The sequence below is a fragment of the Bombus flavifrons genome, chromosome 9 (assembly GCF_040668555.2).
Source record: "Bombus flavifrons isolate JBK064 chromosome 9, iyBomFlav1_principal, whole genome shotgun sequence".
Classification (NCBI taxonomy): domain Eukaryota; kingdom Metazoa; phylum Arthropoda; class Insecta; order Hymenoptera; family Apidae; genus Bombus; species Bombus flavifrons.
In genome coordinates, this window is record NC_138450.1 from 5,814,517 (window position 1) to 5,828,328 (window position 13,812).

At 35.1% G+C, this 13,812-nt stretch overlaps 1 protein-coding gene and 1 long non-coding RNA gene across 3 annotated transcripts in view; one reads left to right on the forward strand and one right to left on the reverse strand.

Annotated features, from left to right (window-relative positions):
* Nucleotides 1-13,812, forward strand: part of LOC138183291 (uncharacterized) — a 119,206-nt gene that overhangs the window by 35,046 nt on the left and 70,348 nt on the right. The window lies entirely within an intron of this gene.
* LOC138183285 (uncharacterized) overlaps nucleotides 6,551-13,812 on the reverse strand; it is a 211,712-nt gene continuing 204,450 nt past the window's right edge. The window contains exon 6 of the mRNA XM_069119981.1: nucleotides 6,551-13,418. Coding sequence (XP_068976082.1) covers nucleotides 13,333-13,418 — 86 coding nt within the window. The 3' untranslated portion in view covers nucleotides 6,551-13,332. The remainder of the gene's footprint in view (nucleotides 13,419-13,812) is intronic.

Below are 13,812 nucleotides of genomic sequence, written 5' to 3' on the forward strand. Positions count from 1 at the left end.
ATTCAAATTATAATAGATTCAAAACTGAAAAAAAGATATCTGAAGTGTTAGGAGCTTATATTTAACCTTAATTGTAGAACCCAGAACCTCTTCTCAGAGTAAGAGGTAACCTCGGATTTACAACTAACTAAAATATTTTTCTTAACAATGCAATAAATGTAAATAGAGAAAGCAATTTGAGATTAGCTTGTAATTTGTAGGACAAATTTAAGGAAATTTACCAATTAAACAAATTATATTACCTCCAAATATTACCATAAATATAAAAAGAACAAATTACAATATTACAATCAAATCTTTATGTTTTTTTTACCGGAGATGTTTGATATTTAGCTCTTTCATACAGCAGCAATATATGTAAATTCTGAATCATATGTATATTTTCAAATGCCTTGTTCCAGATTGTCTGATATACATTTTCCACACATTGTCGTAATTCAACTATGTATTATGGCCGAATAAATTAAGTTTGTCCGTATCTGTACGAAAAGATCAAAATTACATTTTACATCAAAAGTACTGATTTTAGAATTTATGTAAATTGAACGTTGTTAAACCTTTCCTTAAATCCTATATAAGATCATTGTGGAGATTATTCTTTGTATACAAAAAATTTTTTAATGTAAAATAACGTTTATTGAAAGAAATTAAAATCGCAATTAAGTGGAGTGAAATTTGTAGTAAAGTAAACTGCCAATTCATTATTTACACCTATTCATTGAGGAATTATTGAAATTGTCGATTCATTGTTTATACTAATTAATTAAGGAATTGTTGAAATTACCGTTATCGCATTTTGTGTAGAAAGTTTCATTCACCATTCAACTACAGCTGAACCATTGCTATCGCATGTTCTCAATGCGGAAATAACATGTTAGTGTATTTATAATCGTATCGTGCTGTATCGTAATATCACTGTAGCTTCGTTAATACCAATGATGCAAATTAATGGTAACTAAGATAACGCAAATGGTAGAAGACAATGGTAACACTGTTATTGCTTACGAACATCAGAATATTCAAAACTACTTATAATGTACAAAGATTTGTTGCTTCGAAGAGATATTATGTGTACACCTGTGTCTTCATAATAATCAATATTATTAGTGATTTAGCAAGTTATATGTTTTATACGAATGTTACTATTTCATTCTGTTTCTATTCCATTTCAATCCCCTTGTAATCAATTCCTTGTAAGGGATTATCCCTAAAATTTCCAATAAACGATGTTCCAATAATCGATCGTTCTGTTAATCGGTGTTCTGATAATTGAGATTTTGACTGACTTGTAGAATGTCATCAATAATATTGATTCAATCGCGTGAGATCCTCAACAAAATACAGTTAAATGAAATAATGTCAGAGAAGAAAATTAAAATGTCGTAGCAATCGCAAGTTTATACGTCACGAAAGAATATGTTACGCTACGCTATTATTCCTGAAATGTATTAAATACTCTTAAATTTGCTTTTTAAACTCAGTTTACTGAAAAATAAATCACTTTACTCGCGTATAGAAACCAAGGAAAGTTATTGTATGTTTCTCACATTCCATCGCTATCCTTGGCACAGATTTCACATTTCAATGTTACCAAGGAGAAATATATTTTTGCGTACATAACGGAGCGATAACACAAAAGAATTCAAGTTGCACGCTCTTAACCTATTTCAGCTACCAGTGGTTGTCGATCCTTTCTCGTACGTTACCACGATAAAATTGTTTGAAAAATTTACGAGAAGCCAAGGTAAATAGCCGTCGAACGCGCGAACCAGTTAGTCAAGAAAGAAAGGTGTTCCGGGTAAGGGAAGAAAAGTAAAAGAACCTTGGTGAGAAGGGTGTGCTTTGCGACCAATATAAATTCATTCTATTATACGACCTGTACTTCAGAATTGTCTGTAACATACGGTAACTCGATGAATTACAAATGTAACAGCGTCACGTTAAATTTCCATAGGTATCCACTTAACTCTAGCCTTGACTGGCTAGTTGACCTGACCCTTTGCTATTTCAATATCGAATGCATAGTTACGTATTGTTTAATAGGAGACAAAATAATTTGTAATGAAATACTCTTATCTGTCGATTGGCTAGTTGAATTTTTCAGGAGCTAAATCAATTGTCTACATTTTAACATTTCATTAGGTACATGATTAATAGACTCTGGATGTACGTGTAAATTATCCAAGATATAATTAGTTACATCAATTTTTAATCGTCGAAAGATTGAATTGTTAAGTCACCAATTTGACTGATTTTCTACACGCTAATAACATACCCGGTAGTACATTAGTTATCCAAGTAAATTAGTTCAGTAATACAAGTTGAATTACGTTAATAGACAGGATGTAATGTACATTCCAGGGAAACATAATTGCGGCTAATATACCTACAGCATTACTGTGGTTTACCTGGTATGCGTGCGTACCTAATAAATTTTACAAATCAAACTTCGTAAAAAGGAAATCTAACGAAAATAAAATATACTTTCGATATTCCACTTATTTTTAATTAAAAATTTGGAGGGTAAAATCTGAAGGAGGGAAGTCGATGTAATTTTTTCTTTATTTGCTCAAATATCGAAACGATTGATTTCGTTTTCTGAAAATTTTCTAATTTCAGTATCAAAGTACATAATTAACGTTCAATTTTTTAGAAATCAAACGATTAACCTTGATAGAATTGATCAATTTGATTTCTGCATGGCTCGTGTATGAAGAAAGAATCTGTTCGGATTCAATATCTGAAAGCAATCAACTTTAAAAAAGGATGATTTCCGTACATGAACAGTAAAGCTTCGATAATTCGTAACATTCCACTGCTGCCGTTCGAGAAATGAAAGCAAACGATGCTCTTCTATAAGAGTTGAAACAATACACGGTGATTGATATTCGAAATTCCCCAGCGAATGTTGGATTTCCACGAATCACTAAATCTTCCTTTATTCTTTTCTGTTCTCACTTTGCAGCACGAACGGTACCTATAAACGGTGCTTAAATGCTTGCCTTTCTTTGTCATTATATAATCACATGTATTTAACTCACTGATTCTCGACACTTTCCCTTTCAAAGTAATGGTAGTTATTTCGTGAAAGAAATTATTCTTCTCTTTTATGAAAGTCTATTGAGTTTATTCGAATAATGGATAAAGGTAGCTTACAGTAAAAAATGAATAAAAATTGTTTTTGGGTCTTATACTATCATATACCCGGATGAAATAAGTACACATTGACGTCAAACAGTGTTGGATATCGATCGATTACACGTTTTTATCTAATTGAATTATCAGCGTTGAAGAAATTAGTTATTTATTAATCAGCAATCGCCAATCGTCGATTCTTATAGTACAATAGCTTTTTAAATTAAATTTAATCAAAGTTCTATTCAATGTATACGAATGTATATTGTATTAAATGAATACTAACTCGTAACTACACACACAGATGCAAACATCAATTTCATGTTGTAGAGAATTTTAATAGTTAATCGTTAATTCAATTGACGATTAAGTGATTAATCGTTGGTTCAATTGACGATTAAATACCTGTTATACTCGTTAATCGCTATGAATAATCATACATTCCAATTGCAATCGTTAATCGTTGATTGCATTAAATGTTATCCAACACTGACGTTTAGCATATTTTTTACAACAAGAAACGTTCTTAACCAAGCAGTACTTTCCGTCACAAAATAATATAATTAAAATAAAAGAAAAACTCAGCCCTCAATCTTCTCCGATACACGAGAATACAACGTACACATAAAAAGAGGGATTTCATCATCGACAAACATACAGTGTGTATACGTTTATTTCAATCTTTCGAAATTCATCGAACAACAAACGATTATTGACATTTGATAATTTCATATCGAATATCTCGTCCAGTGTATCGAACGATTCTCGTTCGTAACGCACGAATAAAAATACTCTCTTTTTATTTTAGCTGTTCGTCAATCTCGGTCATCAATTGAAAGGATCAATCGCGACGCTTAAAAAGGTATCCTCGAAGGATTAATGAGATCCTTCGCGAGCCGGTCTGCGTTTCAGCCCACTAAGAGGGCTTAGGTTGCAATGTTACTACGTGCACACACGATCTTCCATTACAGAACTGGGCGCGCTTCTAATCGGAGAGAAGCTTTTCCGCTACGATCTTTCTCTCGTACAAACAGCTTGAGCAAATGTTCGCTCGGCGTAGTATCAATTCACAGCGGGTTAGTCGTTGCGCCCGCGACGGAAGTATCTTTCGAGTCGTTTCCGGGAGGATCGCTCGTTGAGAACGAGGCATAAACTAGCTAAAGTCCATTACTCTGTCTCGGTGAATCGGCATCTGGAGCAAAGATCGCGCGCGACCTAATGCCAATCGTCTTTCTTCCGGCTAATGCGGTGCTTTGCGCGAAATAATGTTCATGGCACGCGTCCTTGAACACGGAAAACAATTCCAACTGCCGTATAAAACTTCGTTCGGAATGCGTTTCTGATGTTTTCGTCGTTGTGAAACTCCAATTCGAGATTCGCTCCGCGTTAAGTCGCCCCGAATGGAAACTTCCTTGAAATTATTGGCAAATTACTCTAGTTCCTACTTCATCCGACCGAATCTTTGGAGAAAATTTATTAATCGGTTAATTTGTCGGCTTCCGTACTTAGAATGACAGTTTTTTGGTTTGATTCGAAAATATTTGATGATTTTACAGTTTCATTGGTGTAGAACGCACGTATTGAACATAAGCTTCGCCTCTCTGTGATATTTTCTGGGTTAGTTATATAAAATGATCCAAAAAATTTATTAAATGGGCTTGCTACCCCATTGCTGTGGTACATGACAATTCGAGTTAAAATTGCCTCTCTATACGATGGTTCAATCTTTAGTATTTTGCAATGGCGGTATGTTTTTATATTATTTACGTTATTTCATCAAATACGATAGCAATCCTTGAGGAAATCAACGGTAATAAATTAAACATCAAACTCACACGTACATATCCACATTAAGAATTCGCGTGTTGGGTACCTGTTAGCTTAGCTAGAAATTTACATTCGCCATTTATTGCTCCGTACAAAATGCTCTGTACTATTTACCTAGACGAGCACGCGATTTCGAAGTTAGGAACCTGGTATCAGTTCTGAGAAAAAGTGCGAGTTTAGGGCGTCGAGGCGAGAAAGAGGCTCTCAGCAAGAGAGTTATTGCCGCGCGTTAGAAAGTTCTCGTTGTTGAACGCGGCGAAACGCAGCGATGCATCATCTCACTGAAGAGAGAGCAGAGTTGCGTATCTAATTCAGGACACGCAAACTAAATGTATCAGCCGGTGTCATTGAAGATGTTCATAACGAGACCGAAACGCGGAGAGAGGAGACAGATTCGCGGTTTTCCTTCTCCGCTGTGGCCGACGTGGCGGACAAAGAAGAGGATTTCTGGGGAGCGAGTATACGGGCTGGTGTTCTCGCGTAACAGTATTTGATGGCTGGAGGGATATTAAGCGGAGCCTGAAACAAAGTTTATTTTGCACCAGTCACCCAGACGAAGTCGCTTCACGCCGCCAACTCCTGGTACTACTTTCGGTAGTGGTGCCACCTGTGTTGCTCTCCGCAGCTGCGGAGGAGACAAACAGGAAGAGACGTGAGAGGCCAGAGGAGAATAGAGAAAGTAACAAAAAGGAGCAGAACTAAGAGAAACGGAACGTGGAAAGACAGATGGTTAAAGTGACGTAGGAAAGAAGAGCGCATTGAGCAAGAGTTGTGAGAGAGAAGTGGACCGAGCGAAGAGAGGATGTGGCACGGTGGAAAATAGTGGATGTGGCGAAGAGAGAAGACACAGAGAGGCAGCAGTGGTAATTGTTACGGCGACGACGTTTCAGGTAACTGAAAGGTCGTTTCCTTTGTCGTGTTTGTGTGTGGGATGGAAGCCATTCTGGTTCATAGAAACAGGTGCACGTATACACGTTGACCGACTAATAGCGGTATATACGTACAATTGCAGAGGATACACAATCACCCAGGGCAGCTTTGGAGAGTACACAATATCCTAAAGGTGGTGTACCTGCACGGTATTCGTCCTGCAAACTTTGGCCCAGCAGACGTCGTACTTCCTTCCGCAACTTTGGCAGCTTCGACATGTCTAGGGGGTACAGAGATCCTGGCTTGAGTTAATTGTGGCCCCTTCGCCTGCGGACGGCTCTACTCCCTGGGATCAATTTTATACCGGGCGTCCGCTGAATCGCCATCGTAATCGGTAACATGTAAATCCCTCCTTAGGGAACGAGCAACAAACGTCAAATAAATTTGCTCTGGCAGATACGCAGGTTTAAAAGGGATAATACGACGTACACTACTGCTTGTTAGTATCTGGATACTTGGACGATTTGTGGCAACTGAAATTAGAAAATAAATGTATAGCTAACAGTAAGTGTTAGTTGCGTGAATAAATTAGAAGTAAAATATTGGCCAGAGGCATGTTTATTATCATTTTATGGAATTAATAGAGAGATCGTGTAGATTTAAATTATTTATTTAAAAATTTAGCAACAGTTTATTCAAATTAAATATGCAATTCATCGATATATCCAATTTTAAATATTACCATGTGAATTAAGAACCTCTTTTATACGGTCTATAGCTTAATAACTAAACAACTTAAAGATAAAGAACATCTCAAATAACGAAAGCGGTCTATAAAGTTTGATACTTACAGATACCAATTCTGTTGTCGCATATTAGTTTTTACAAATGTACAATTTACGACAAATTTACAATTTTATCGTTTCATAATGTTCTAAGATAGCTGTCACAATAATAACATAATAGATAAAATCAGCTGCACTTTTGATCTGTAATTTAATTACATAAAACGTCGTGTTAAAAATAAGCAAGTGTCCGAATACATTCGAGCAGTAGTGTATTTATACAGGGAGTTATTACTTGTAACAATGGTTGTTGAGTGAAGTCAACGCATTTCGCGTTTCTCTTGTATTGTCACTTAATCGCCGATTTCGATAAAAGTACATCTTTTTTATATCAATATTAAATACTTTTTCAATTCTGAAAATTTTCCTAGATCTTTTAAATGGAAATACAGGAAATTTCACCGACGATTAAGCCAATTTCGGAAATAATAGATACAACACGAAATGCGTTAACTTCTTCACTGGAAATATATCATTCAGGTTATGAATAATGGCAGTTTTAATCGAAACCGTTGGATCTTTTTTCCTTATATACATACAACCATGTTAAAGTAATTCTTTACGCTAAAAAAAAAAAAAGAAAAAGAAAAAATAACGCGTTTTACGTAATAAAAATGCAGAAACAAATATCTCTTTGGTATTTTAAGACGTTGATTGAATGTCAAACGCGAGTATTTGATTTTTCTCTTCTCTTTTTTTTTGTTCAGTATAAATGATATTTCCAACGAAATTTTACAATGTAAAGTTTCACTTTTCGTTTCAAATATGTAACATGGCAGCTATTCGTTACAACATTGTAGCATTACTTCTTCGTAAGCTGAACGTACATCGGAGTATTTTTCTGGTATATCTATTCTACAAATTTTATCCATTGTTTCCGTTAAATCCATAGTTGTTTCGCGTTCGCCGTCATCTCTTTCGAAAGCCGCATGTACACTTACAAAAATTTATTCTTCACTTTTTTCCAACCGTGTTCTTGCACACGGAAAAATATCTACCAGTTAAGTTTACGCTGGGATCTACCGGAAACCCTATACAGAGTCGTGTACGTTTGTAACCCCCGACCGGTACCGGGGATACGGCCGGTAGACGAAAGATACAATTGTGTACAAACGAGAACAGAATTTATGAAATGGCGCACGGTGTAAGCACAACGCCGCGTTGTCGGTTAATATAAAAAGGATCATTTTATCCGATGTATTTCACTCGCAATCCGCTCTATCCGGCGACTAACCTTTTTCTCCTGATAAAACAAGCGAAACAAGTAAATTTTTCGCTATACAAGTCGCTAAAAAATAGATGTTCCATCTATACTGTGACTCATAACAAATGATTTATAAAACCATTTCAGTATTGCCAATTCTTCGATTCCTATATGTGTATAAAGTATAAGGTACAATACGGCAAGATCTGATAAGAAGTGTTCAAAATCGAACAATAACACTTATTGGATATGGAGAGGTATCCATACTTACTAACAATGTTACAATTTCATTTTATGTGTCTGGTATCTTGACTTCAATATTTTTTTTTTTTTTTGGTTCTATACTTATAAAACGAGAATAACCTAGTTTTCCAGTGAAATAATCATTTTCCTTTACAGAGAGACGTAATGTACCTTTCCCTGGAGAAAAAATTACATTATTTTTCAGTACGATTTCAAATATAGTACGTTTCGTTACCTTATTATGTTACCACCAGAGGACGATATTCTTTAATCTTTAGATGATTTTATACTTACGAAACACAGTATACAATTACACATATTCCTCTGCGACTTTCGAACCAAAAATTTCTAAAAGTTATTAAAATACATATGCCCGTGATCATCTATAGAAATTTCTAAAAAAACGCAAGTATATTTTCTCTATGAAAAATTTTGACGCGTACCCCTGCCATCAATTTTCACGATACCTTTGTCGACCGCGCTACATTCTTCCAATGCTTTATATACAGTTGAGAATTTACATGCTTAACGTCAATTCATCTTGCTTGACACTACATACGCGTAGCTTTGGCTGTTGTCGATACACTTGCTCTCGAAGAATAAAACTCTCTTTCGCCTTATCCTTGTGTATACCGGTTCTCCTTTTTACATCGACATCCCGCGTAAATGCTTGGTGAAGTTTGCCGAAGATCCGCCCTGGTTACATATGCACGTAGGTAAAAAGGAGCATTTTCTATGTCTATGGAATAACACGAACGATTTTCCTATCCGCAAGCTGGAGAAACACGCGGCACGTGGACGCTTTACAGACGCATGGAATCCTTCAGCAATTTTAGACTTTCTTTAATAAAAAGGAGACATGTGGGAGGGGGTTGTGTCTCTACTTCAGCCTTGAAATTCCGCTTCCTTCTCTACAATCAAACTATCGATCCGGCCCCTCTTAACCAGATACGGTGACTCGAAAACTATTGAAACATTTGTGGACATCTATGAATATTCCATGTGCGTTACACGAAACATTTTAAAATTTCATTAGCAAACGTCACTAAAGTGTTTAAACAGTCATTTGTTCACATTATATTAATAAGCCTTGATACTCAATGGGACTATCTTTTATTGACACTTATTGCACGTTCGAGATAGCTATTCATGCTGTATGCTAATTTTTTTTATTGAATATATGTCTGTAATAAATATCTTGTAACTTCTATATACATTTTCAGATCGGTTTCAAAGTTTAGTAATATAATCATAGCAATCGCGTCTTATTATCGTGTTAATGAAATATCAAAATGTTTTATACACATAAAGTTTTCCATAATAGGTGTTCAAATATTTTCGAGAGTCACTGTATATTCGAATTTCCGTATTCTGCGAAACATTTTGCATGAAACGAAAGCTCTTGATTGTTGATACAACTTATACGTTGGCAAGCGGAAAATATTCGAGCAAACGCATCGAAAGGTATATAAAAAAATATTGCGTTTTTTGGGATACTTTTCAAACCTTGTCTCACGGTCCATTTCATATTGTAACAATTCTTCGTTTAGTATAACCATTACGTGATACTTGGCGCAACCTTCAATGTGATTTATAATTACGCTTTTGTTTCGTTTAATTATTTCTTGTTCGTTAGTTTCTATGTTCTATATCTAGTATTATACAGGATTTTAAGTAACTTTATCATTTGGTATATTCGCTTCCCTGTTAAAATTGAAGAAATATTTATAGCGTAAATCGCAAATATTAGTGAGATCTTACAGTATTTGTAAAAACCGCTTTTATTTCGCGCTTGACAATAACGATATATAGATTGATTGGAAATTTTTTTGAAGGCAAAAATTGGAAATAGATGTAAATATATACTGCTTGGCAGGAAGAAATATTATACTAATGAACGTAGAAAATGATGTTTTTTTAAACGAAATATAATTTCCTCTTAAAATATTGAATATTAATATTAAGATTAGCTTTTAAAAGATACTAGAAAGATAAATGGAGAAGATATTTTGAACGTAACAAAATTTTAATTTAAGAAGAATGATAGGCCTTCTATAAACAAATATATATTTCCCTTACATTTCGCTATCCAAAAGCGAAAATGTAAGATCAACACTAGATATTAGACGCAGAAGAGAATCCTGTATTCTTCTTAAACAAAACGTATTTCCATTTATAGAAGCTTGAAATAATTTTAATCACTTTAACATCTTTTATTAACAATTTTTACGTTGTATTTAAAAATTTGTAGTTCTGAGTTACTTATCGCCGGCTATTCCTAACACATCTGTATAATATTTGTAATTGTCTCTTATAACATTTGTAACAGATCCCTTAATCAGGTCCTTTAATCGTATAGCATGAAATTTTATTCTCACAATTCATCGAGAAATCAAAGTATTTAAATATAAAGTACTATTATAAACTGTAAAACAATTAACACAGACCTTCTCCAATGTATCCAAAATGCAATTTTCAATCAATCCATATAACAAATCAATAACATCACATAAAATATTTCCAGAAATAAATCAAACTAAGACCTAGCTCCCTGTACCACATCAATTAACCTCGATTATTACACATTACCCAAAATACCTCTCTCTCTCTCTCACACACATACACACATTGCATGATATCAACAAACATGTGTGTAATTGTACGCGCGTGTTCCTCTCGTGAATACCTTGTACCACGAATATTTTCGCATGGAAGCATGGTTACGACGTAAAACGAAGGTAGGTGGCATTTTTCTGTGCTACGTGAGACACGCAAGAGAGAAGAGGGAAAGGAAAAGTTAGGAGTCTGGCGAGCGCCACTTGACTAGTCCTTCGCATCAAAATCATAGCATCCATCTCCGGTCCTTCACCTGGTCTACGGACAATGGTTCAATAAACACGATAGAATGACGTAGAGCGCGGCATGACACGCATCTTTAGATGGAATAATGGCAGGACATTCGATCGTGTCTGCCCTCCCTCATCGAAGGACGAAATAGGATGATGTAGTGCTTGAACACCATTTCTACAGTAGTTCATAAAAGTATTCGATGAATTGTAGAATCCTTTTATGAATACGCATGAATTATGTAAATTACGTGAATTATGTGTGTCGTATGAAACGATTCGAAATTGTATTAGTACTATAGTGAGACACGGCTGTCACAATTATATTGGAAAAGTTGGGAACAAATGAAAAAATTTACATAGAAGATACAAGATAATTAGTGTAAATATATGTTTTGCGAAGTCCACAAAAGTATTTAAATAGTCAATTATCCATTTTATTAACAAGCTTCGGTATTTAGTTATCATCTTTAACACTTATTATGTTTCGAAGGTGACTATTCATGCTATATATTAATTTTTAACTAAATACAGGGTGGTTGGTAACTGGTGGTACAAGCGGAAAGGGGGTGATTCTACGCGAAAAAAGAAGTCGGAAATATAGAATAAAGATTTTTCGTTTGAGGCTTTGTTTTCGAGAAAATCGACTTTGAATTTTCGCTCGGTATGCGTGCGGTACATTATAATGGATCTCACTGTAGATCGTTGTCTCGATGGAAAAATTAAAAAAAAAAAAAAAATTAAAAAGAAAATTTTTATTCTATATTTTCGACTTCTTTTTTCGCGCAGAATCACCCCCTTTCCGCTTGTACCACCAGTTACCAACCACCCTGTATATGTTTATAGCAAATATATTGTAACTTCTACATATATTTTGTAAATTGGTTTCATACTCACTATAATAATGACATTCGCGTCTCAATATAGTGCTAATTAAATTTCAAATCGTTTTACACAGTGCATACAACATATTTATAAAAGGTTTCTATAAGTGTTCAAATATTTTCCTGTACCACTATACCTTGTTTGGAACCTTATATTTCACCAATCAGGCTCTCTATGTCTCGTCGTCAATTACGTGTTCTTTTTGCAACGTTCGTGATGGAAACCGGAATAGAATATCTGTGACAGGGATCCTTTGAAGCGGAAACGCGATACGCAAGCAAAAGATTTTCACTTCAAAGCCACTCTCGACCTTGTCCTCGAACGATCAATTGGTTGTTCGTTACTTATCGGACGCGGAATTTGTTTGAGCATTTGTCGATCGAACACGAATTACATTATAACTGTCTTTTCATTACGAGGAGCTCGTGCGTATGTTAAGGCTGTTGTCCATTTAATAGCACGGTATGTGATATTAGACTAATCTTGATGTACTTATATTCATATTATATATACGTTAAATGTAATCCTTAACTATAAAGGTATAGCGGTTTCATTTATTCGAACGAAACTTTATCTAGTGGGAATTGGAGGAAAAATGAATTATTATTATAGGAACGACAAATTATAAATGGGAAATATTATATCAATTCTGATGTTGTCTAATGAGCTGGGATAAATGGAGTTTGACTGTACAAACTAGTGATCTTTAAAATTCTGAATTTTTATTTCATGATTATAATCTAATGAGGAATTTATGAATGACAAAAATATGGATATCTGCAGTTCAGGACTAAACTGACTTTAATTGCAGACTTTTATGTATCCAATAACTTCTTCAAATATTATTTTCACTTTCATCAAATGATAATAAAATTCTCATAAACTCCTATCGCTTCTTCGATACTAGATTCTATATATCATACTTTTCTTTACAAAATGGTGCTTATCAGTAAATCGCTGATGTAATCCTAATATCGATACATTAAATATATAAAAAAAATAGTATCGATACATTGAAAACTGAAAATTACTGATCTCATTCTGTGCTATTAAATTGAATATCAGCCCTTCTCTATGATACTTCGAATCGAGAACCGGTTCACGACGTCGCGTCGTTCTCGAATAAATCGCGATGGTATTATCCGATAAGTCGAGATAAGCGTATCAATAAACCGTGTAGTGTCCTGCATCGTCACGATCTCGATGAACGATTTTTAATCGGGGACATACGACGTAGAATGTAACAATGAAAGCGATGGTATTCGATTCCTCTTTGAACGAAACCGAACCGAATACGCTAAAAAACACGTGATACCAATGCCGATTCAACAATATTATTATTTGATTTCCCGCCACCGATTCGGTCAGCCCTTAAACTGCTGTCTTTCCCTTTCTTTCTGCTCCTCCTTTTGACTAGTGCGCTGTTTATGGTGCGGCGCCCATGGACTCCCTTTCCGTGGCCTCAGGCGTATCGTGACTATCTCAGGAACAGCTGGAGCATACACAGCATCAGCATCGTCAAATAGATGGCCGTAGGAGCTTCGCTTCCGTTCTCCGAGGTCACTGGAACACACATGCGCATGCACGTTACGCGCAATGTTATTATGTTGTCTTGTCTCGTGGTTTGCGGTTATTGTGTGTACTTGTCATCTAAACTGGTTGTTGTGGGTGTGATGAGTTGACTGAACGGCCTTTTGGATTTCGGGAAATTGAACGGAAATGAATAAGGCTTTAAAATACATTTCGCATATTTTGGATTTTGGAATTTAAATTAAATTTTTAAAATACTACTCCATAACTTTCAAATATCTAGCGTGCTGCTTCTTGCGTTCAACATTATCTTCTGATGAAATATATGCAACCTGCACACACTAAAACCAACCACAGCGAATGTAAAACCGTACTTTACTGTTAATTCAACTTTAATCAAAATGTCACTACAGACCTTTATGTATTA